Source organism: Onychomys torridus, chromosome 8 (genome assembly GCF_903995425.1).
Source record: "Onychomys torridus chromosome 8, mOncTor1.1, whole genome shotgun sequence".
NCBI classification, from domain to species: domain Eukaryota; kingdom Metazoa; phylum Chordata; class Mammalia; order Rodentia; family Cricetidae; genus Onychomys; species Onychomys torridus.
Genome location: NC_050450.1, coordinates 90,416,249 through 90,441,415, shown reverse-complemented (window position 1 = coordinate 90,441,415; position 25,167 = coordinate 90,416,249). Strand labels below are relative to the sequence as shown.

The 25,167-nt window shown below is 50.3% G+C and overlaps 1 protein-coding gene across 1 annotated transcript; it reads left to right on the top strand.

The window, feature by feature from the left end:
* The first annotated feature begins 6,320 nt into the window (after positions 1 to 6,320).
* On the top strand, positions 6,321 to 23,098 carry Itga2b (integrin subunit alpha 2b). Its single transcript, XM_036198242.1, has 30 exons — positions 6,321 to 6,665; positions 8,503 to 8,624; positions 8,712 to 8,809; positions 8,914 to 9,076; positions 9,310 to 9,359; positions 9,848 to 9,893; positions 9,989 to 10,117; positions 10,424 to 10,471; positions 10,605 to 10,648; positions 10,807 to 10,860; positions 11,005 to 11,057; positions 11,210 to 11,421; positions 14,550 to 14,732; positions 14,960 to 15,005; positions 15,094 to 15,198; positions 15,282 to 15,337; positions 15,431 to 15,582; positions 15,713 to 15,838; positions 16,127 to 16,194; positions 16,316 to 16,463; positions 18,442 to 18,534; positions 18,746 to 18,825; positions 19,101 to 19,181; positions 19,384 to 19,483; positions 19,585 to 19,737; positions 19,852 to 19,974; positions 20,505 to 20,621; positions 20,842 to 20,943; positions 21,145 to 21,261; positions 22,871 to 23,098. Exons 1-30 carry the CDS (start codon positions 6,478 to 6,480, stop codon positions 22,922 to 22,924), a joined length of 3,111 nt encoding a protein of 1,036 aa, XP_036054135.1. The 5' UTR covers positions 6,321 to 6,477; the 3' UTR covers positions 22,925 to 23,098.
* Positions 23,099 to 25,167: the final 2,069 nt, after the last annotated feature.

Sequence of the window (25,167 nt, the reverse complement as noted above, 5' to 3'; positions counted from 1 at the left end):
TCAGAACTGCTTGAAATAGTGAAGGTCTGTGTTCTAAGAAAGGATGTTTGAGAGTCAAAAGGGGCTGGAGAGTTGGCTCGGTGGTTAAGAGCACTTGTTGTTACAAAGGAACCGGCTTCAATTTCTAGCACCCACATGGAGGCTCACCACCTTCTCGGGCCTCAGGCATGCACCCATGTGGTACATGGACATTCGTGCTTACAAAAACGCTCATACACATAAAAATTGTAAATGTAAAATATTTTTTTTAATGAAGTGAATTTCTGAGAGCAAGGAAGGCAGCAAGCAGAAGAGACAGACCTGCATATCCTGTGCTGTGTGAAGTCTGCCTGCCTGGGTAGCCTGTGCTGTGTGAAGTCAATTGCTTTGTTCTGATAAGGGCTCAGCCATCTAGGCTTGAAACATAAAAGTTTCTTTTACACCCTGGATGACTAATCCAGACCTTCTCAACCATTTCTTTTCTTGTTGCCACAGAAAATTCCACCTCACCCATACCAACTCCTATCTGATTATTGCAGCATTTTCCTGGCTGACTTCCCTGACTAGGATCTAACTCCCTGCCCCAAGTACGTTTATCAGCTTTTCAGAACCTGAGTGCCATTCATTTTATATTCACTGTTTCCAGTATAATGGTCAGCTCTGAGAAGATAAGCTAATTCTTACAGCTCCTTTAGAACAAACAAAACGCCTTCAGGCATTCTGTTATCTTTCTCAATGCCAAACAAACCATGATAGAGCTTGATGGTTGCTGACTAAATGAAGCCGAAACAGAGCTAGGTTCATTGAGGGAATTTGGGACCTCAGACTGATGGAATAAGAAAGAGAATTTTACCAATGCTTGATCCACTTTCAGCAGGGAGATAACCCAGTTCTGACACCAAAGGAATGCAGTCCTCCCCCTGGCCCAAATCTCATCTTCCCTCCTCGGGTTTCTGCTTTTAATATCATATTCCACCAGCTAACTGGGGACCAAACCTTTGGATTACCTTTGGCCACTTCCAGCTCCTGATTCTGTCCTTAGCTGCTGTTTCTTTCTTGGTTTTTAGAGACAGCATGGCTGTGTAGCCTTGGATGGCCTTGGTGACTTGCTGTATGGCCCAGGCTAACCTCAGACTTGAGGTATCTGTCTTCCTACCTCATCCTGCTGGATTATAGTCCTGTGTCACTATGCCCATCTCTGCTGTCTCTTACCACCAGTACGTGGTTCAGGCATCGCCACCTTTAACTCAGAATGCTGCCCTACTCAGCTGGTCTTTCCACAATGTCCCTTCTCCAGTCTGTTGTAGCCACAGGCAGCCATGTCATATTCTAAATTGGAGCACAGTTCATCATTGAAGCTCTGTCAACTTGAGAAGGAATGAGGTTTTTTTAAGCTTAGACTTCCACATCACAGTTCATCATCAAAGGAAGTCAGCAGGGACCTCAAGGCAGGAGCTGATGCAGAGGCCGTGGATGGGTGCTGCTTACTGGCTTGCCCAACCTGCTTTCTTACAGAACCCAGGACCACAAGCTCAGGGATGGCACCACCCACAATGGGCTCATCAATCACTAATTAAGAAAATGCCTCACAGGCCTGCCTGCAACCTGATCTTATAGCTGCATATTCTTTTGTTTGTTTTTCAAGACGGTTTCTCCATATAGCCCTGGCTGTTCTGGGATTGGCTGTGTAAAACAGGCTGGACTCAAACTCAAGAGGTCTGCCTGGCTCTGCCTCCCCAGTGCTGGGATTAAAGGCGAGCACCACCACCCCCTGGTTTGGAGGCATTTTTCTTAGTTGAGGTCCCTCCTCTTACTTAGATGACTTTAGTCTATGTAAAGTTGACATAAAACTAGCCAGCACAATCTCCTCTTAATTTGTTTTGTGTTTGAATGTTAGCAAGCATGTGGAGGTCAGAGGAGTTGGTCTCTTATGACCTTGTACAAGGATGAAATGCACATCATTAAGCTCGAAAGCAGTTGCCCCTCCCCTGTGGAGCTAACTCGTTAAAACTGACGGTTTGGTCTCTTTCTAACTTTTAAAATCTTTAGACAGCTGGACATGTTGACAGACACCTGTAATCCTAGCACAAGGAGACAAAGGCAGGCAGATCTCTTGAATTCCAGACCAAACTGGTCTACATATCAGGACCCTGCCTCAAAACCAAAATAAAAAATCTTTAGGATTCTCCATCTCCGATTGGCCGAAGTTCAAATTCCTTTAGAGTGGCATTCAAGTACCCCCCAGTGATCTGAGTCCCTGCCTGACTTTCCTGCCCTCATGCCCACCTGCCCCTTTAAGCACCTTCACTAGGCACCCTTCACTTAGCCCTCTACATTCCTTTCCTCATTCCCGACCTCTCCTCTGCCCAGGTTGCTTGCTTTGTTACCAGCATCAGCAGGACAAGGGAACCTGGGTTTGAATCCTACTTTTTTTTTAAAAATTACTTTATTTTATTTACTAAGTATTCAGTATTCTGCCTGCATGTATGCCTGCAGGTCAGAAGAGGGCAGCAGATCTCATTACAGATGATTGTGAGCCACCATGTGGTTGCTGGGAATTGAACTCAGGACCTCTGGAAGAGCAGTCAGTGCTCTTAACCGCTGAGCCATCTCTCCAGTCCTGAATCCTATTTTTGTTGCCCGTTGACATTCTCCGTGTGGACTAAACCAGAGTTTACCCAGAACTCTTGCTAGTTTGTGCCCTTATGAAATAGCCCTAGTAGTATCCGTTCCATAGAGTTGCTTCCTAATTTCTGTTTCCCAAGGTTCACTTGCTGTCACCTAATGGCAGTCCTGAGTGTCTGGGGTTTTACTGTCTCTGGACTAAGTTGAGGATCCTTGACTGTTGTCTTTGTAGCTTCTAGACATCAAACAGGAAGCATTTAAACAAAACAAAACAAAAACTGTAGTGCTTGGGAGCTGGGTGTGGTGGCACACATCTTTAATCGAAGCACTCAGGAGGAAGAAGTAAGTGGGTCTCTTGGGAGTTTGAGGCCAGCCTGGTCTACAGAGCTATTTCCAGGACAGCCAGGGCTACATGGTGAGAAAAACAAAAACAAAAGGAAACTCCAGTGCATGGGACTGGAGAGACAGTTCAGCAGTTAAGAGCATTTACCGCTCTTGCGGAGGACTCAGATTCAGTTCCCCACACCCATGTCACAACTGCTTATAACTCCAGTTCCAGGGGTTCCAAAACCCTCTTGCTTCATGGACACTTGTACACACGATGCAGATAAGCACATACACATGAAGAACACATTTAACAAGAACAACAACAAAAAAAAAAAAAAAAAATCTTGGTGGTGCACATTTTTTTAATCCCAATCCCAGCACTTGGGAAGCAGAGGCTGGCAGATCTCTTGAGTTGAGGTTAACCTGGTCTACCCAGTAAATTTCAGGATAGTCAGGGTTACACAAAGAAATCCTGTCTTGAAAAACAAAACAGGCTGGAGAGATGGCTCAGAGGTTAAGAGCACTGGCTGCTCTTCCAGATGTCCTGAGTTCAATTCTAGCAACCACATGGTGGCTCACACCATCTATGATCTCAGTATGAGATCTGATGCCCTCTTCTGGCATGCAGGCAGAACACTATACATAATAAGTAAATCTTTTATTTTTTTTTTTTAAGTTTTTTTTAAAAAGCCGGGCAGTGGTGGCACACGCACTCGGGAGGCAGAGCCAGGCAGCTCTCTGAGTTCAAGACCAGCCTAGTCTACAGAGCAAGATCCAAGATAGGCACCAAAAACTACACAGAGAAACCCTGTCTTGAAGGGGAAAAAAAAAAAAAAACTATTCTAGCACATAAACTAGGGTTAATGATGGAATTACTGTTGTGTCAGCACTCTAGAGATGAGGGCAGGAGACCAGAAGTTTAAGGGCAGCCTGGGCTGAATGAGACCCTGATTTAAAGAGAAGCCCAAAAGGGATGTTGCTGGTGGAGAATAAGCCCAGTGAGAATGCTCAATGCACAAAGGCACTTGGTGCCAAACCTGATGCCTGGAGGTGAGTTCCTGAGCCCCACATGGTAGAAAAGTCCTACTACCTACCTCCATACTCATGCTTCAGCAAAAAGCCCCCCCCCCCCCCCCCCGCCCCACACACACTACAGATCTCAAACTGTGATGAAAAGGTTTTGAAGAAGAAAAAAGCAGGTGTAATGCAGGCCTTTAATCCCAGCACTCAGGAGGCAGAGGCAGCCAGACATCTGTGGGTTCAAAGCCAGCCTGGTCTACAGAGCAAACTCCAGGACAGCCAGGGCTACACAGAGAAACCCTGTCTAAAAAAAAACAAAGCAAAACAACTACCATGTGATGTGAGTTGATATAGTTAGGCTACCCAGAATACAGCAGCACCTCAGGGACTACTCAGCTGGGAACAGTGGGAAGGCAGAGCATAAGCAGAGGCCTTGTTAAGAATTCATTCTGATACATGCATTGCATACTTACCATGAATTTGGCACTGAGAACACACCAGTGAAGAAAGCCAAGCCCTGGGGCTGGAGAGATGGCTTAGGGGTTAAGAGCGCTAACTCTTCTTCCAGAGGACCCGAGTTCAATTCCCAGCATCCACGTGGCAGCTCACATCTGTCTGTAACTCCAGTTTCAGGGGACCCTGACACCCATGGCAAAACCACAAATGCACATAAAAATAAAATGCGTTTAAAAAAAAAAAAAAGAAAGAAAGAAAGAAAGCCAAGCCCTGAATAAAATCCAAGGAGCTTTTTGCTTAGTGAAGGATAAAATTTTTAGCTGTTTGCTGAGGTGATGAGAGGAAGAGGGGAATTAAAAGGACTTCAAAATGGGGTAGGGTAGCCAAGTAAGATAATGCAGTGATTAATTTAATCAGAAAAAAAAGATCAAGCCCGGTGTACATGGCTCAGTAATAGAGTACTTGTCTTATCTGCATGAGGCTATTCCTGGTACTGCAAGAGAGAGAGAGAGAGAGAGAGAGAGAGAGAGAGAGAGAGAGAGAGAGAGAGAGAGAGAGAATGAAAATACAGACTGAAGGCTATGATCTTTTATTCCTTTGCTTTGGGGCCAAGGCATGCAAGACCAACAGGGCGTGGTGCTCTTCTGCTTCCCTGGTCCACAGAAAAGGACCTTTCTACCAGAATCTGACCCTTCCCACTCTGTTGCTCTTCAGGAAGACTTCAGCCATTCACCACCACACACTGGGCCTCTGGCTAGGCCCTGGAACAGCAAAAAGGACCCTTGCTCTCAAAGGATTCAAATACCCAGTCCAGTAAAAGGATCATCACGGTCATCCAGTACTGTGTATGGCAAGATGCCAACCTGAGGGCGCCATCCAGAATCAATTCTTTTTTTGCTTGTCTGTTTTTGTTTTTCAAGACAGGGTTTCTCTGTGTAGCCCTGGCTGTCCTGGAACTCCCTCTGTAGACCAGGCTGGCCTGGAACTCACAGAGATCCATCTGTCTCTGCCTCCTGAGAGCTGGGACTAAAGGCATGTGCTGCCACCACTCAGCTCAGAATCAGATGTTTATGGTTAGATACCAACTGTCACCCAAGAAGGAATGAAGCTGTCCATTTGAACAGCTGGTTCTTAATTTTAGGGACTGTGAACAGTACACCCTGGAATGATGTCATTTTAGCCCCATCTCCTCCCTACTTAGGCCAAGATCCATTCACCACCCTTTCCCGGTATTGAAGGCATCAGTGTAGCCACACAAAGACTTGATTCAAGGTAAAGAAGTCGGGAACTGATGGGCCAATACTCAAGGCTCCAGGAGGAGGAAGTGGATAAATGCCATACTCAAAATGATGGCCGCCTGAGGTCTTATCAGGAAAGAGCAGCTTCCTCAATCCTTCCTCATCTCTGGCCAAGTCATAGTGTTCAAGAGCAGGACAGTCAGCTAAATAGGGGAGGAAAGAGCTGTTCAACTCTGGACCATGGTGAAGTAGAACAGGCCAGTTTACAGTTGCACTTTCCCAGGCAGAAAGGGACAGTGGCTGGCCTAGCATAATGACATGGAGACAGTGACAGAGGAGATGAAAAAGATTTTAATCCCAGCATTCTGGAGGCAGAGGCAGGAGGATCTCTGTGAGTTCGAGGCCCAGCCTGGTCTACAGAGCGAGTTCCAGAAAAGGTGCAAAGCTACACAGAGAAACCCTGTCTCGAAAAACCAAAAATAAATAAATAAATAAATAAATAAATAAATAAATAAATTTTTTAAAAAAGAAGAAGAAAAGAAAAAGGATTTCAAGGGACGCATCCATGAAGCAGACTTGGAGATGAGCTATCCTAGGGGAAAAAAAGGGTGAGCAATGACTTTCAGCACTAAGATTCGTCCCCAGAGCGGCCCCTCCCCCTTCCTGGTGATCCTGCAGACCATGTGATTTAGGGGGTTATTGCCCTCTGCCATGCCGCTGCTCAGCAGTTACTTTGAGTTCCAATTTGATAAGCTGAAACTTCCTGTGGTGGGAAGTTGAGGGAAGAGGAAAGAGCTGGCCCATTCCTGTTCAGGAGGCTTTGGGGGAGAGGATGGCCAGAGCTTCGTGGACATGGCATGCCCTGTGGCTCCTGCACTGGACACCACTGTTCTTGGGACCTTGGGCTGCTCCTCCAGCCTGGGCCTTGAACCTGGACCCTGTGACGCTCACCATCTATGCGGGTCCCAATGGCAGCCACTTTGGATTTTCTGTGGACTTTCACAAGGACAACCATGGGAGGTGAGTACCAGCGGGAAAACAGGTGTGGAGAGAAGACTGCCTCCGATCATTGCCTCTGTGGCCTCTCCTTCCCTAGTTGAGCAAGGTGGAGTCTAGTGTCTGTTTGGGTCCAGCTCCTGTCAGGAATGCTGGGGAGGGACATGTTCCAGTGAGGGTGCCCAGGAAGGCTACCAAGGGGAAGATGAACATTGAACAAAAAAGGTAAAAGCTTATGTCTTCTTCCCAAGGGTCAGTGTGGGACTCATTTACCCTCAGCCAGTCATCCAAAATTGACTGGCCAAGATACAAGTGCCCACCTACTGCGCCTTGCTTTTCTCCATTTTGAACCTCATCTCTTTCCAAATTATAGATATTTGAAAAGAAGTAATAAATTACTAACAGTCAGCATTGGTCAGGCTTTGCGATCAAACTGCTAAGATTCCTGGCTCATCTTCATAGCTGGGTTTAGCCTGAGTGACTTACTGTGATGGACACTGGAATGCCCAGTGTCTGGGGAACAGTAACGACTGGTCTCAAGGACGGGTATAAGGAATCATTTCCTCTGCCTAAAAGAGCCATTTCAACAAAAGCCAGGCCCCCTTCCCAAGATGGCTTACATCCAGAGACTGTCCATGAAGGGAAAGGGATCTGGGGTTGCCTCAACTCTGACGATCCTGTAGCTAAGTGTGGTGGCACATGCTTGTGAACCCAGGGAGGCTGAGGCAGGGGTGTTACCACAAGTTAAATAGCCAGGGACACATAACAAGAATCTGTCAAAGAAAGAAAGAAAAACTGCTGAGCTGAATGTGGTGGTGCAGGCCTTTATTCCCCTTTAGTGGGAGGCAGAGGCAGGCAGATCCCTGTGAGTTCAAGGCCAACCTCGTCTACATAGTGAGTTCCAGGACAGCCAGAGCTATATAGTGAGACCCCGTTTCAAAAAAACAAAAACAAAAACAACCAACCAAATAAACAAAAATCCCCTGTCTTCGGAGCTGCTGAGTGTTCACACAGGGCCTGACGCTCAGTTCAACTCCTTCCCCCAAGCATGGGTCCTATGAGCACAATTTAATAAGCATCCTGTTGTTTATTAACACGCACACTTTTACAAAAGCATGTGGCTGAGGGCATACTAAATACTTCTCATACATTTATTGTATCTCCTCTTCCAACAGCATAATTGCTTGATGCTAACCCTACTTTACAAACGGCGGAACTGACTTAAACTTAGGTCTCCTAGGGTCCTCGGCCCCGTCAGCATCACACATTCCCACTGAGCTTGCGGCATCCTTCACCATTCAGAACAGCTCTCACTAAGATGTCTATTAAGTTAGACAAGGCAAACGGCTTGTCCGGTTCTTGGGGGGGGGGGGGGGGGCGGGCGGGCATCAGTGTATGAAGCATAGCAGGTATTTTCAATAAGGATGTTGTTGTTGTTTTGTTTGTTTTTGTTTTGTTTTGTTTTTCGAGTCAGACTTTGTGTAGCTTTGGTGGCTGCCCTGGATCTCACTCTCTAGACCAGGCTGGCCTCGAACTCACAGGGATCCGCCTGCCTCTGCCTCCCGAGTGCTGGGATTAAAGTCGTGCGCCGCCACCACCACTCAGCTTCAGTAAAGATTATTAAACCCTTCCTGTCCAAACCAAACAAACTGGCTTAGTCCCAGGTGAATTTCCTAAGAGTACAGTTTCAGCTGCCCCTAAAATGAAGAGGTTGGCCTTAATGTAAGGGTATCTGTGAGGAAAGATGGACCATAGGAGACCTATGCCACACCTCTTTCCAGGTACTACTGGGGTGGCGGGTGGCTGGCACCGGGCAGGATAGAAAGACCCTGAGCCCTGCTCACCCAGCTTGCCTACACAGCGTGTCCATCGTGGTGGGCGCCCCCAGGGCCCTAAGCGCAAGTCAGGAGGAGACTGGTGGCGTGTTCCTGTGCCCCTGGAAGGCCAGTGGCGGCGAGTGCACCTCGCTGGCCTTCGACCTAAGTGAGTCTCCGGCATGGAGGGGAAAGGGGGAGCCAGGTGGAAGTGAATGGCAGGGCTCCAGAAAACCACCCTTTCTGTGTCCTCCAGGGGATGAGACCCGTCACGCAGGCGTCCAGTCTTTCCAAACCTTCAGGACCGGGCAAGGACTTGGGGCATCGGTCGTCAGCTGGAATGACGTCATCGTGGTAGGCACTGTGGTCAGGTCACAGGGAACAAATCCAGGCCAGCGGCACGAGGGGGGAAGCCGGAATATCGCGTCCTTCCCCATTCGCCTGTGACTCTGCTCTAGGCCTGCGCCCCCTGGCAGCACTGGAATGTCCTAGAAAGGAACGATGAGGCAGAGAAGACGCCAGTGGGGGGCTGCTTCGTGGCTCAACTACAAAACGGCGGCCGCGCAGAGTACTCGCCCTGCCGCACCAACTTCATGAGTTCGGCTTACGCAGAAATTTTTGGTAAGCGCTCTTCCGCCTCTGGCTCCGCCCTCTGATAGCTGCAAACCCCGCCCCGCCCCCAACCTCGCGCCCTGAGAGCCCGGCCCTCGGCTATGCCACGCCCCCTGGGGTCCGCCTCCAGCCCCCACCCCCCGCACCCGCCCCGCATAGTTTTGCTTGCCCACGCGGGATTCCTGGCTAAAGCGCGAGCTCGCGGAGCCGACCCTTGGCTGACCCCCACTTGCCTTTTGTAGGCGGAGACAAGAGATACTGTGAGGCCGGCTTCAGCTCTGCAGTGACCAAGGCAAGTCGCAGGCAAGAGCAATAGAGAGCTTTGCCTGGAGGCTGAGGCTGGGGGATCGCGAGTTTGAAGCCAGCCTCAGCTACAAAGTGAGACTCCTCTTAAAAGGAGACCGGGTGGCGGGGAAAATGAGAATGGATGAATATGAGACTATCAAGCAGCCCAGCAGGCGATGGTGGCGCACACCTTCAGTCCCAGCACTCAGAAGGCAGTCAGATGGATCTCTTGAGTTTGAGGCCAGTCTGGTCTACAGAGTGAGTTTCAGGCTACACAGAGAAACTGTGTCTCAAAAACAAACAAACAAACAACGGGGTTGGGGGTTTAGCTCGATGGTAGAGTGCTTGCCTAGCAAGCACGAGGCCCTGGGTTCAGTCCTCAGCTCCATTAAAAACAAAACAAAACAAAACAAAACAAAAAAACATCATGCAGCCAAAGTGATTTAGGTTGTTCCAGAATAGGGGGCTCTCTCACGACCAGAACTTCCCTTTCAGGATGGTGAGCTAGTGCTTGGGGCCCCTGGCGGCTACTATTTTTTAGGTACGTGCCCAGTAATCCAACCCACTTTCATCTCGTGATTTGGGGAGACTCAGGCATCTGGGGCCCCACACCTGCTGTCCCTGTGCCCTTCCCAGGTCTCCTGGTTCGGGTTCCAATTGCGAATATCATCTCTAGTTACCAACCGAACACCCTTTTGTGGCATGTTCCCAACCAGCGCTTCACCTTTGACTATGGCAGCTCAGTGTACTTCGACGGCTACCGGGGTAACCTTGGCATCCCAGAACCCTAAAAGTCAGGTCCCACCCCTGTCCGAGGTTTTTTGCCAATCTTAACTAGTCCCCAGCGCAAAAGCACCCCACCCCCGGGGTCCCGCCTCTTCCCCCACACCTGTCCAACTCCCATCCACATTGGCTGGCCCTTCTCTCCTTGGACTCAAGTAAGACCTCGAGCACACCTCAGTTTTCCCACCTGCACAATGTAGTTTGTACTGATAACCTCGGTACACATGACCCTCCTCTCCTGACCGAGGTCTTCTCCTTGCTTTAAACGCTAAACTGTGCTGTTTTCAGGGTACTCGGTGGCCTTGGGCGAGTTCGATGGGGATCTGAGCACTACAGGCAAGGAATGCAGTTAGGGGCGGGTGGGGAGCCCTGGGCAGGAGCACCTCCGCACAATTTCCCCTGGGTCCCTATGTGAGGATGGAGTAAGTGGTTTCTGAGGATCTGATTTGCTGAGCCTTGCTCTTCCCAGAGTACGTATTCGGTGCCCCCACTTGGAGCTGGACCTTGGGAGCGGTGAGTGACGGCTCTCCCACCGCTTGACATTCCGAACCCCCTGACAACAGAACTCTTGTTTACCCCACACATACACCAATGCCCTGCTGTTTCTCAATGAGCGTGGGAAGTCACAGAGGGAGCATGAATGACACACTTGGGGATGTTTCTCCATGCAGGTGGAAATTCTGGACACATACTACCAGAAGCTACACCGGCTTCTTGGAGAGCAGGTAAGAGGAGCGGTTGCCCCGTGGGAATGACCAAAGTCAGGGAATTAAGGCACACCCCTAAAATAGTTTGTAGGATCTGAGAGTGATGTCTAACAGAGGATGCTGAGCTCAGAAGCACAGACTAAAATTCTCTTCATCTTGTAGGTGGCTTCCTATTTTGGGCACTCGGTGGCAGTCACTGACGTCAACGGGGACGGGTGAGAAGAAGGAATGCCCCTTACCCAGTTGGGTCCTCAATTGCCAGCAGCAGGGGTTACCCTCATCTTGTCCCAAGGGTAGCCCAGAACTGCCCTCATTCCTAGTATCTTCCTAGCTCAACTGCACCTAACCTTGCCCATCTGGTCCACAGGAGGCACGACCTACTAGTGGGGGCTCCATTGTATATGGAACACAGGGCAGGTCGCAAGCTGGCCGAGGTGGGCCGTGTGTATTTGTTTCTGCAGCCCCAGGGCCCCTATATTCTGGGCACACCCACTCTCCTGCTGACTGGCACTCAGCTCTATGGGAGATTTGGATCTGCCATTGCACCCTTGGGTGACCTCAACCGGGATGGCTATAATGGTGAGTGGAAGAGCTGATGTGTTTGGCCTTAAGAGGGTCCATAGCCCTAACAAAAAGATGAATTTAAGGCAGACTACGTCTGTAGTCCCAGTACAAGACAGCCTGAGACCTTGGGCAGCAGGAGCCAGGGAAAGCTTGACTGCTGATTGGAAAGTGGGTACCAGGGTTCAAGGAATCCAATTAGGCCAGTTTGTCTAGGTCCCAACATGATGACCCCTGCATGCAGATTTGGAGAATGGAGTTAGAGATGCGGTGACTTCACAGATATTTAGGGCTTGGACTATTAAGGCTGCATGGGAAATGGAATATGGAGTCAGGATGAGAAGGGAGTTGAGTGGAAGTGGGGAGCAAGGAGGTCTGTGGTTCAGTTCTGGGTTAGCTGGTTTTGAAGGGCTTGGGAGTATTGGGTAGAAATATGTTGAGAACCAAGAACTGTCGCAATTGACTTTGCACACTTCCGCTAGAAAAGGCTGAGGGTGAGGTGGAGACCCGGAAGAGTGGATAGGCTCCGGAACCTGGGAGTTAAGAAGAGGCTCAGTGCAGAACCCTGGGAAGCGAAAGAGCATTCAGGGAACACCCAGAGAAGGTACTCTAGGAAACAGTGTTCAGACAGGTGGGAGAGAAATCAGGAGATTGGTGGCCCAAAACTCTGAGAGAGCACTTTAAGCAGGAGCGGGGGATGGGCCGAGCGGCCTCCTGAAAGGTGCAGTTGGATGGGACTGGGAAAACATCGTGGGCTTTAGCAAGGATGAGCTCAATGGTGCAGTGTCAAGGACCAACCCAGGCCAGTATGGTGTTGTGTACCAGTAAACCTAGCACCCAGGAAGTGGAGGCAGGATAGACAGAAGTCTGAGGTCACCCTCTGCTACCTAAGAGGCTGGAGAGCAGCTTGGGATACATAAAACTCTCTGTCAAAAACAAAAACAACAAACAAACAAACACACAAAAAAAACCACTCAAGAGGGGCACCTTAGGGCCACTGGGGCCGGGTCCAGGGCATGAATAGAGGCAAAGCACTCAGCAGGCAATACAGACAGCTCTCTCACCAATTTGGCTGTGGAAAGGGGAACCATCATGGACTGAGGATGGGGACCATGGCAAGATCATTTTATTTAGGAAGAATGGGGAGTGTAATGAATACAAAGGAAAAATAGTCATGTTGGGAACTGGAGGGGGTCAGCCAGATGAGGGTCACTATGATGCCTGGGTATGCAGACACTCCATCCAGAGGCAGGAGATACCAATTTGAAGGTCCCCTGGAGAAAGCAGGAAACAGGGCTGACAGCCTGGCAGACAGGAGACAGTCAGAAATAGGTGCTGTGGGGAAATCCACAAGATGGTTGAGAGGCCCTAAGGGTCCCAAGGAAGGCTGGGGATTCAGAGCACAGTGCCCTTCTGCTCTGTCTTCTGCAACCCTGAGCTGAATTAGCTCCAGATAGAACCTGGCCAGGCGGACCCAAAACTGCCCAAAGGGCAAGAAGGCTGCAAAAATTAACAGTGAATCAAATGGTCAGTAAGTCCATCAAGACCAAGACCAGGACAGAGACGGGGCCCTGGACTCCAGGACATCATTGTGGTCAGAGGCCTCTGTTTGCTTTTTGAGACAAAGTCTCACTGTGTAACCTTGGCTGGCCTGGAACTCTCCATGTAGATCAGGCTGGCCTCAAACTCACAGAGATCCACCTGCCTCTGTGACCTAAAGGCTGGGATTAAACAGTTTTATTTGAATTATGATTATGGTGATCAAGAAAAATCACAAAGATGTTCTGTAAACCAAATCAGAAGATAAAGGGAAGACAATTAAAACACACAGACATGTGATCTAAGTAAGTTATATATGAAAAGGCTCACAAAATAATGAGGCTGCTAGCTGATACACTCTCAAGGAGGGTCTTAAAGGCACTAGTGTTGATAAACTATGATGTGGCTGTGAGTTTGTTTGCACCTTGAAGGTGAAACAGAGTTACCATCTGGAAAACAGGTTTCAGCTAGTTTTTATTTGTTTTTCAGTTTGGTTTTGTGTTTTGAGACCAGGGTCTCACTATGTAGCCCTAGCTGGCCTGGAACTCAGTATGTACATCAAGCTGACCTTGAACTCAAAGAGATCTGCCTACCTCTGCCTCGTGAATGTTGATAAAAAGTGTGCACTGGGCCTACTTTGTTTTTTGTTTTTTGTTTTTTGGTTTTTTTTTTCTTCCCTTCCATTACTGGAAATTAAATCTAGGACCTCACACAAACTAAGAAGTTTGCTGGCCTGCCTGGCCTGGGCTCAGTTACTTTTTTTTTTTTTTAAAGTTGTATTTATTTATTATGTATACAGCATGTATGACTGCAGGTCAGAAGAGGGCACCAGATCTCATTACAGGTGGTTGTGAGCCATCATATGGTTGCTGGGAATTGAACTCAGGACCTCTGGAAGAGCAGCCAGTGCTCTTAGCCTCTGTGGGCTCAGTTACTTAGTCTTCTAAAATGGGAGCTAAGGGCAGGGCTGTAGCTGGGCTACTAACTTGCTTCACATGCTCAATGCCTCAACCCAGCATACACCAGGTGTGGTGGCACCGGCACTGGTACGGGTCCTCCTAGCAGGAAGGAGGTGGAGGCAGGAGGACCAGAAGTTCAAGGTCATCCTCAGCTAAGTGAATAATTAGAGGCCAGTTTGTGACACATACCACCTGTCTCACGGGTATGTTATGGAACACCTTTAATCCCAGCACAGTGGGGCAGAGGCAGGCAGATCTCTTTGAGAGATTTAAGGCCAACATGTCTTCATAGCAAGTTCCAGAACAGCCAGGGATACAAAGAGAGACCCCATCTCAGAAAAACCAAACCAAAACAAACAAACAAAAAATTTAACTGTCTCAAATTAACAATAATAATAGTGAACACAACACCTAATTGTCAGGAGTAAAAGGAATCTTGTCAGTGCCTTTCCTTGATGCAAGGACAGTGAGGACTGTTGGAGCTTTAATACCAGTTGTTAATACTTGACTGATCTCTCTCCTGCCTCCTCCATACAGACTTTGTACCCTTCTGGTCTCCCAGGGCCTCTCTAGAGAAGACTCAAGAGAGATTGGCAGCATCCCCTGGGGAGACGCAATCACAAACAGCCACACTTTCTCTCTTTCCAGATGTTGCCGTGGCTGCCCCCTATGGGGGTCCCAGTGGTCGGGGCCAAGTGCTGGTGTTCCTGGGTCAGAGCGAGGGGTTGAATCCACGCCCCTCCCAGGTCCTGGACAGCCCCTTCTCCACAGGCTCCGGCTTTGGTTTCTCCCTCCGTGGCGCCGTAGACATCGATGACAATGGATACCCAGGTGCCTGTGCATTGCATCCAGCCAGTCAAGACAGGCCTTTGAGCACTTGCTGGAGAGACCAACAGCTGGAACTTTGTGTCTGACCTGGCACCAGCTGTGGGCTCCAATTCGTCTGTGAAGCTGGGATGCTGGGGTTTAGGGGCAGAACCTCCAGGAGGGGGGCTGATGGTGTAGAGATGCCTGCTCTAACGGCCACTTCTGACCCTTCTTTCTCCCTGTGTCTATAGACCTGATAGTGGGAGCCTATGGGGCTAGCAAAATTGCTGTGTACAGGTGAGCACTGGCTAGGGGGAAGGGCCACATCAGAGGAGGAGGCTGGGTCAGGAGGGACACAGTGGTGAGCCTCCTCTGATCCCACCAGAGCTCAGGCTGTGGTGATGGCCACTGTCCAGCTGCTGGTTCAAGACTCCCTGAATCCCACCGTGAAGAACTGTGTCCTGGAACAGACCCAGACGCCAGTCAGCTGGTGAGGAGGTGGAAGTCACAGACTTGGCAAGGTTTGGGACCTTAGAGAGGCCCCAACCCCCAAACCCGCTCTCATCTTTACAGCTTCAACATCCAGATGTGTGTGGGCGCCACCGGGCACAACATTCCTCAGAAGCTGCGTGAGTGGCAGAGGAGGGAGTGTTGGAGGAAGGAAGGTCTGACTGTCCCCACTAGAGGGAGACCTGGATCCTTCCTGCTTGCCTGCCCTACAGATCTAAAGGTAGAGTTGCAGCTGGACCTGAAGAAGCCCCGCCAGGCCCGCCGAGTGCTGCTGCTGGCCTCTCAACAGGCGAGCCTCACCCTGAGCCTGGCCCTGGGTGGAAAAAACGGAACTGTCTGCCACACCACCATGGCCTTCCTTCGAGTATGCTCAGGCTAGAACGGGCGGCGCTGGGTGTGCAGGGTTCTCCCCCTAGGCAGTTCAAACAGTCCTAGGACTCAAGCAAAGGGTGTGGATGCAGGAGCAGGATAACTTGACTCTGGTCATCTGCTAGGATGAGGCCGACTTCCGGGACAAGCTGAGCCCCATTGTACTAAGCCTCAACGTGTCACTGCCCCCAGAAGAGACTGGAGCAGCCCCTGCTGTGGTGGTGTATGGAGAAACCTATGTCCAGGAGCAGGTAGGGTCAGTAGGACAAGCAAGAACAGGGCAAGATCCCTGGCAGGGGATTAAGACTAGGGAAGAGGTTGTAACCATGAGTCCCAAAATCCTGATGTAATTCTCCGAATCTCAGTGGCCCCCAAAACATTGTTGTAGATTCGTAAACCCTGCTTTCAGCATTGTCCCAAACCTTTATACACACTCCATCCCATACTTCCTAAAGTCTGAAGGGATCCCTGGAGCCACTGAGGTGACCCCTAAGCCCACAAACCCTCAGCTTACCCACACATCCTATTGTGTCCCCTAGACCCGGATCATCCTGGACTGTGGGGAAGATGACCTGTGTGTACCGCAGCTCCAGCTCACAGCTACTGTGTGAGAGGGTCTCCCACTCTACCTCCCGTCCCTCCATGCCCCAGGAGACCCACGCCTTACCTGAGTCCCCTCTCCTCCTCCTGGCCTCTAGTCCTAAACCAAGCACTCCCTCCACACACAGGGGGGACTCCCCACTTCTGATTGGTGCTGAGAATGTGTTGGAGCTGAAGATTGATGCAGCCAATGAGGGTGAGGGAGCCTATGAGGCAGAGCTGGCTGTGCACTTACCTCCGGGTGCCCACTACATGCGGGCTCTCAGCAACGTTGAGGTGAGGTGCTACCCCGGGGCATAGCCAGCAGCAGGCAGGAGATGTGAGAGCCTTGACTCCAGTCTCCCACCCAAATCTTCACTGCTCTTGTGCTCTACTATAAAGATGTTTTCAGCTTTTAGATGCAATGCGTGTAGGTGTGACGTGCATGTGAGAAATGCTGGCTAATGGAACAAATTTGAAGACCCTGTTTAAAAAAAACACCCGTTACAAAAGGCTCAGGAAGTCAGTGTTCATTAGAACCCCTTTAGCATCTACCGGGGAGCTGGGGTGACGGCTCAGCTGGGAAGGTTCCAGCCACCCAAGCAGAGAACCTGGGTTTGGATTCCCATGGGAAAGCCGGCTATGGCAGTGTGAGCCTGGAACCCTAGGGCTGGGGACTTAATGATGTGTGTAACCCTAAAGCTCATTGGCCAGGCAGGCTAGCCACATCCCTGAGACCCTGTCTCAGTAAATAAACATAGAGAACTACTGGGGGAAAATACCAATATCAAACTCCGGTTTCCTCATACACACACACACACACACACACACACACACACACACACAGTTTGCTGACTTAGTCTTTTCCCATAATGTTGGCAGGCACTTACATTGAAATTGTTAAATTCAAAGTTTGTGTGTGTAAGTGTGTGCACAGAGTATCTGAGATGTGTGTGCACGTGCCTGTGGAAACCAGAGGTCAGCCTTATGTGTCATTCACTTTGTTTTTGTTTGTTTGTTTGCTTGCTCTTTTTCTTTTCTTTCTTTTTTTTTTTTTTTTTTTTTTTTTTTTTTTTTTTTTTCGAGACAGGGTTTCTCTGTGTAGCTTTGCGCTTTTCCTGGATCTCACTCTATAGACCAGGCTGGCCTCGAACTCACAGAGATCCGCCTGTCTCTGCCTCCCGAGTACTGGGATTAAAGGCGTGCGCCACCACCGCCCGGCTGCTTGCTCATTTTTTGAGACAAGTCTCTCACTGTCTGAACCCCAAGAAGCTCCCAGATTTAGCTAGCCTGGCTGGTCAGGAGCCCAGGAACCTCCTCTCCACCTCCCTGGCGCTGAGATGACAGGCATGTGCCCCCACTCCCGCTCTTCCTGTGGGTTCTGAGGACCAGACTCGGGCCTGATTGCTCACGCAGCAGAGTCTCACTCTGAAGCCAGGACTGGCCTGGAACTCACTACTCAGTCCAGGACAGCCTTGAACTCTTGATACTTCTGCCTCAGCCTCCCAAGTATTGGAATTATAGGCATGAGCCACCACACACAAGTATGTATAATGTATATGTGTGTGTACTATGTATGTATGTATACATATACACTTATATATCATACATATACACATTATGTTCTCTGTGCGTGTGTGTGTGTGCACGCGCGTGTGTGTGTGTGCGTGCGTGTGTGTGCGCGTGTGTGTGCGCGTGTGCGCGCGTGTGTGTGCGTGTGTGTGCGTGTGCTCGTGTGTGTGTGCGTGCGTGTGTGCGTGTGTGTGTGTGCGTGTGCTCGTGTGTGTGTGTGTGCGTGTGTGTGTGCGCGCGTGTGCGTGCGTGTGTGTGTGTGTGTGTGCGTGTGTGCACGCGCGCGTGTGCACGCTTTCACCACGGCGAGCATGTAGAGGGCAGAGAACAACCCATGGGAATCAGTTGTCTTCTATCATGTAGGTTCCAGGAATCGAACTGAGGTTGTCAGGTTTGGTGGCAAGCCCCTTTAACCAACTGAGCCATCTTGACAGCCCTGAACAGATTTTTGTTTGATTTGGTTTGATTTGGTTTGTTTTGAGACAGGGTTCTCTGTGTAGTTCTGGCTGTCCTGGAACTTGCTCTGTAGACCAGGCTGGCCTCAAACTCAAGAGATCCACCTGCCTCTGCCACCCAAGTGGTGATGAAAGGCTATGTGTCACCATGCCTGGTTTTATTTTGTTAATGACATTTATAGCAGATATATTGGGCACCCCAGCCCCATGGCTACTCTTTTCCAACTGTCTGTGAATCTCTTCCCCAGGGCTTTGAGAGGCTCACCTGCACCCAGAAGAAGGAGAATGAAACCAGGGTAACATTGTGTGAGCTGGGCAACCCCATGAAGAAGGACACTCGGGTAAGGCCTCCATGATGTGGGCCTGGAGACAGCCTGGTGTGTGTGGGGGCTCTCAGGTGGGAGTTGGGAGGTTTTCCAACTCTAGCTACATCCTAGGGTAGGTGGGCTCCTGGGGGTGTGGAGGTGGAGGATAATAATGGTGGCTCTGGAGGGGGAGGACTGGACCCAGAGCGGACACTGGGGTAGTGACTTCAGTGTTTCCCTCTTCCAGATAGGAATCACCATGTTGGTGAGTGTGGAGAACCTGGAAGAGGCTGGACAGTATGTATCCTTCCAGCTCCAGATCAGGAGGTACTGAGCTGGGCAGCATGGCTGTCTACCACCCTTCCAGCTGACGCTTGTGCAGAAACCCTTCCAAATGGAAAGGCCTTCCCAAGTCTGTTCCCTTTCTCCCTCTGTGACTTGTTTCTGAGTCTTGCGGTCCTAGAGGACATTCTTTCTCGATCTAACTTCAGTATAGCATGCTGTTGGGGGTGGAATTAACTCCCCCTGAGCTGTCTAAAATTCTGGATCCACTTCAAAGGGCTGGTGTCCCTCAATTTCTTCTTCTCCCTTCTCCCCTCCAGCAAGAACAGCCAGAATCCCAACAGTCGGGCTCTGCTGCTGCCTGTGCCAGTCCAAGCAGAGGCCACCGTGGAGCTTCGAGGGTGAGAGACCATGCACGGGAAGGGGACAGGGCAGAGGGGGCGACATTGCTCCCAGGAGGAGGTGGGGTGTAGTTTATGGGTACAGTTCATGATTAGCACATGGAGGACCCTGGGTCCCATCCCTAGTATCTTGTAAAATAAAAGGGTAAAGTTTGAGAGGTCCTGGAGGATTACCCCACTCTGGGGGCTTGGGCACTTGCAGGAATTCCTTCCCTGCCACCCTGGTGGTGGCAGCAGACGAAGGTGACAGGGAGCAGGATGGCTTGGAGAGCTGGATCCTCAGGGTGGAACACACCTATGAGGTAAGGAGGAGCCTCTGGGCAAGAGTGGAATGAGGGAGATCCTGGTAGCTGCAGGCTGGCTGCTGAGCCACCAGCACCCCACTGTGTCCACACACCCCCAGCTCCACAACAACGGCCCCAGCGCTGTGGATGGCCTCCGACTCGTCATCCACTTTCCCAGCCAGTCCCAGCCCTCGGACCTGCTCTACATCCAGGATGTGCAGCCCCAAGGTGGTCTCCTTTGCTCCTCACAGCCGACCCCAAAGCCCCTTAAGGTGAGGCTTTGGGCAAGGGAAGTAGCTGTGAGGGGAACAGACCAACATCCAGAGCAGGGTGTGGGTGTGGGTGCAGACCCGGGAAGCGAATTCACTGCGCCCCTGTCCCCCCAGCTGGACTGGACGCTACGCACTCCCAGCCCTTCCCCCATTCGCCTGGTCCATCACAAGCGCGAGCGTAGACAGGCGTTCCTGCAGGGACCCAACCCGCTGGGGCAGCAGGACCCAGTTCTGGTGGTGAGAAGACTCAGAGGGCACCAGCTGGGGCCCTCGGGAACCAGAGGAGGTGGGAGGCAGGGGGAGTGGGTGTGATGCTGGACTGCTTGGCAGAATGGGCTAGGGGACACGTGAGTGTTTGTTTGTTTTAAGTTTTCTTCTAAAGAAATGCCAAAGCAAGCCAGGCCGGATGCGTGCTTTTAATCCCAGCAGAGGCAGGAGGATCTCTTTGAGTTCGAGGCCAGCCTGGTCTACAGAGCGAGTTCCAAGACAGCCAGGGATGTTACCCAGAGAAACCCTGTCTAGGAGGGGAAAAAAAACCAAAGCAATATCACAAAAATACTGAATACTGCAGGTTATGGGTGACCCCTGCTTTCGGGCCTCGCCTAAGTATCCCTGGGAATGTTGAGCAAACAGTATGTAGAGAAACTATCTGAAGCTCGGCCGGAGACCGGCGCTCCCTGAACGCCCTGGCTCGCTGTGTTGGGTCCTTGATTGATGGCGGATGATTGACAGGAGGGGCCTGGGGACTTACCACCCGTCTCCCTCAGAGCTGCAACGACTCAGCGCCCTGTACGGTGGTGGAATGTGAGCTGCGGGAGATGGTGCGCGGGCAACGAGCCATGGTCACAGTGCGGGCCACGCTGGGGCTGCCCAGCCTCCGCCAGGTGGGGGCTGGACGCTGGCGGGCGGGGCCGTGGGCGGGGCCGTGGGCGGGGCCGGAGTTTGCCCTGGGCTTCAGCAGGTTCACACTGGCCTTTTTCCTCCGGGCGGGGCGGGGCGGGGCAAAACCCGGGCACCTCAGAAGCTGGGAGTCCCCGGCTTGGACTGCGGCCACCTCCTGGCCTGGAGTGGCTGCGGTAAGCGTCTGTCACCCCGCCCCTACAGAGGCCGCTGGAGCAGTTTGTGCTGCAGTCGCATGCCTGGTTCAACGTCTCCTCCCTCCCCTACTCGGCGCCCGTGCTCAGCTTGCCCAGCGGACAAGCTCTGGTGAGCGACCCTAGTTCTCTCGTTGTCCGCTACCAGCCAGCGTGGGGCGAGGCCTCTCCAGGGCTGAGCGGCGAGAAGTCTGTCTGAGGTTGAGGGGCGGGCTCTCGGTAGGACTGAAGTATGGTGACTAGGAGATGGCTTGGCTGGGCATCCTCCTGCCTGGTCACAGCCCCCCAGAAGTGACACCCAGTTTGCTCTCAGGTGCAGACACTGCTACTTCGGGCCTTGGAGGACAGGGCCATTCCTATCTGGTGGGTGCTGGTGGGAGTCCTGGGCGGTCTGCTGCTGCTCACCCTGCTGGTTTTGGCCATGTGGAAGGTGAGGCTGGAATCGGGGCTCAGCGTTCCTAGGTGGTCACAAGCTAGGAGACCAGGGATGCAGGACCTGTCTCATCTACATGTCTATTACTAGAATGTCATTTTTCCGAGGACTTGTGCTGGGCACGTACCATCCATCCCGTGCCCACAAGCAGGACGCCTGAAATCCTCAGGTCTTCAGACCCCTCTCCCACTGTCAGGGAGTCAGAGGAAACAGACCTGCCCTCAGAATCGGAGCTCCCTGACTGCTATGGGCCGGTCCCCTAGCTGGGTTTCTGTTGCAGTGATAACAACACCATGACCAAAAGAAACTTGGGGAGGAAAGGGTTTATTCATATCACAGTCAGCGAGAGAAGCCGAGGCAGGAAGTGAAGTCAAGACCTTGAAGGACAGCTGCTTACAGGCTTACTTCCTTGCCTACTACCTTTCTTGGCCCAACTGCCCAGACATGGCACCACCCACCGGTGGCTGGGTCCCTACATCAATTAGCAATTAAGAAAATGTCTCACAGGGGCAATAAGGATGAGTACTGGCTTCTCTTCCAGAGGACCAGTGTGCGGTTCCAGCACCCACATGGTGGCCACAACCCTGTGTAGCTCCAGTTCCAGGGGATCTGACAGCTTCTTCATGTTTCTTTAGTGTCCGGCATGCATGTAGTGCACAGACACACATGCAGGCAAAATCAAAATGCCATACACATAAAATAAAGATAATTTTTTATTTTTATTTCTTTTTTAAATTTTTAATTGCACTCATGACATTCATTAATTACACTCGTGATGTTACATTTGTGGTATACATTGATTACAGTATTCACTCAATAACTATATTTATGGTATTCCTTAATTACATTAATTGTATTGATTTATTACATTCATTATGCCCTGATACTATGGTCCATTTGTGGGTCTTTTCCATCACACAAAACAGAGATTCTGTACTTAGGAAATCATTGCTCTATGTTCCTTTCTTCTCCATCTTGAGAACTAATTTTTTTAAAAAGGAAAATGCTTCAGAGGCATGGCTACAGGCCAATCTGACCTGGGTAATTTGTTTGTTTGTTTTTTGAGGCAGGATTTCTCTGTGTAGTCCTGGGTGTTCTGGAACTAGCTCTGTAGGCTAGTCTCAGACTTAGAGATCAGCCTGCCTCTGCCTTCAGAGAGCTGGGTTTAAAGGCATGTGCCACCAGGCCCAGCTGACCTGTGACATTTTTCAATTAAGGAGATCTTATCTTAAAAAAAAAAACCAAAAAACAAAAACAAAAACAAAAAACAGAGGCTGCTGAGACAGCTCAGGGGATAAAGATACTTGCCACCAAGCCACCAAGTTCTAACCTTGGGACCCATACAGTAGAAGGAGCAAACGAATTCTTGAAAGTTACTCTTGCCCCCCAAAGATACACACACATCAATAAATAAAATGTGGTTATTTTTTTTTTTTATTTATGGGGGAAACATCTCCCAATTTTAAAAAATCCCCATTCTCATGTTGGGGCTGTAGCTCCATTGCACGGTTTTTGAGGCGGCTGGTTTCTAGCAGACGTCCTCAGTGGTTGTCTGGGTGTGTCACCAGTCTCTGTGCCTGACTCCAGCTCCTGTGCCCTCCCCCAGGCTGGCTTCTTCAAGCGGAATCGACCACCTCTGGAGGAAGATGACCAGGAGTGAGGACACCAGTGCTCAGTCATGGGGGGAAGCTGGGTGCCTGCTTCACCTCCTGTTTCCAACCGCTTGGCCCTGCTCAGAACTCCATGGGTTCAAACTCTTCCATGGGGTCTTCCCTTCCCAGCAGAGTGGGCACATCCCCTTTCCTACTGCCTAATAAAGAGTTCGATATCAGTAGCCACCATGCTGCCTTGGGTCTGAGGATAAAGAGGGGAGTGAAGGGATGTTTGTGGGGACTGAGAGTTGGAGCAGAATGAGTCTCTACCAACAAGGTAGCAAATGGCTGCCAAGGAGTAGAGAGTAGGTTGGCAGGTGGAGGGAGCCCGGGAGGAATGACGGAATGGCGGAATGACGGAATGACGGAAGAGCCTCCCATGAGACTCAGTGGGCAGCGAGATGGAGGTAGGAGCTCCAGAGAAGAAAGGCTGGGATCCTGGTAGGAAGTTTTGTATCTCTTTCGTTTTGTTTTGAAACAGAATCTCACTGTGTAGCCCTGGCTTGTCTGGAGCTCACTGTGTAGACCAGGCTGGCCTCGAACCCGAAGAGATCAATCTATTTCAACTTCTCAGGTGTCGGGATTAAAGACACGAGCCATCATGCCCGGCTCCCTGGTGGGCAGCTGTAATCTGTGCGTTTTTGCATTACTTTGGAGGAACAAACCTCGAAATAGTCCAAGACTTGGGGCATGAGGTTCCTATCTTCCCTTCCCCAACAAAGACCTTTAAAGTGGTGTTCTGGAGGAAGAGGGCCAGCAGAGAACTGGCTGAGCTCAGCTTGAGGAGAGCAGTGTCTCACCAGAGGGGACAGTAGATGTTGTCCCCTGCAGTCACCCTGACGCCATTCCTCCTGAGGAAAGAGGTCTTCTGCTAGGAAAGGAGATGAGGAGTAGAAGGCACTGTAGGGACTGGAGTTGGGGACAGAGGCCAGGCTATCCTCTAGGGGTTTGTTGATTCACATATTCCAGAAATGTTTTAGGGTTTTACTTTGTTTTGTTTTTTAAGACAGAGTTTCTCTGTGTAGCTCTGGCTGTCCTGGAACTCGCTCTGTAGCCCAGGCTGGCCTCGAACTCACAGAGATCTGTCTGGCTCTGCCTCCCGAGTGCTGGGATTAAAGGCGTGCGCCACTGCCTGGCCAGAAATTATTTCTGAGCAAATAACAGAACTGTTCCAAAGTGGGCTGAGGGCTGAGCAGTAAACAAAGCTAGTCTCTCTCCCACGGGACTTATAGTCAAGAGGATGAATGAACTAAACCAAGAAATAAAAGAGTAGTCGTTGATGTCCATGGCTGTGAATGAAAATAGAAGGAAGGGGCCAGGCTTGTAATCCCAGCTGTTCCGAGGTAGAGACAGGAGGGTCACAAGTTCACAGCCCGCCTGGGCAACTTATTTGGAGATGATGTCTCAAAAAGTAATAATAGTTGGCAGGCAGAGGCAAGTGGGTCTCTGTGAGTTCAAAGCCAGCCTGATCTACAGAAATAGTTCCAGGATAGGCACCAAAACTACACAGAGAAAAATCCTGTCTGGAAAAACAAAAACAAGTAATAATATTATTACATATTATTAAATATTATTTATTTATTATTATATGGCTAGAGATGCAGCTCTGTGCGCAAGGTGTTAGCTAGCGGACAGGAAGCCCTGGTCAGGTTCAGTCCATGGCTCTGTGTATAGCAAGAGTGGTAGCGCATGCATGGTATACCAGAACTCATGAGGTGGAGACGGGAGGATCGGAAGTGTGAGGTCATCTTCAACTACCGGGTGGGTTTGAGAGTTTGAGGCCAGCCCGGGTTACATTAGACTCTGTCTCAAAAGAGAGGCTTTGAGTGTTTGCCTTTTCATGGGTTACTACCCTGTTCACATCTCTTTCCTCCTTTTCTTTTGTTTCATGTGCATTGGTGTTTTACCTGCCATGTGTGCCTTGAACATGAATGTTTTCAAGTGTCCAGGGAAGCCATAGGTGAATAGATTGACCTCACAATTGTACCCAGAGGGGTAAATGGTAAATTCTGAAAACAATGAGTTGACATCCATGCATGTCGAGTTCCAGAACAGGTTTCTAGGTGGGTGACTGTGACTATTTAAGTAAAGATTAAGCTGTGATCATTGAATGCCAGCCAAATTGCCTCTCAAGTCAATCATTGCAACTGACTGGTCCAGACCACCTATCTTGATCCAGCATAGTGTTTGACATTTGTTCCTTACAAACAAGAGAAACGTGAGCTGGATTGTAGTGGCTGGGATTTGGGCC

Coding starts and splice junctions, on each gene's coding strand:
- Itga2b (XM_036198242.1), top strand. CDS start 6,478: ATGGCCAGAGCTTCGTGGACATGGCATGCCCTGTGGCTCCTGCACTGG. Junction 10,861..11,004: donor ACCGGCTTCTTGGAGAGCAG/GTAAGAGGAGCG, acceptor TTCATCTTGTAG/GTGGCTTCCTATTTTGGGCA. Junction 15,583..15,712: donor CCACCATGGCCTTCCTTCGA/GTATGCTCAGGC, acceptor GTCATCTGCTAG/GATGAGGCCGACTTCCGGGA.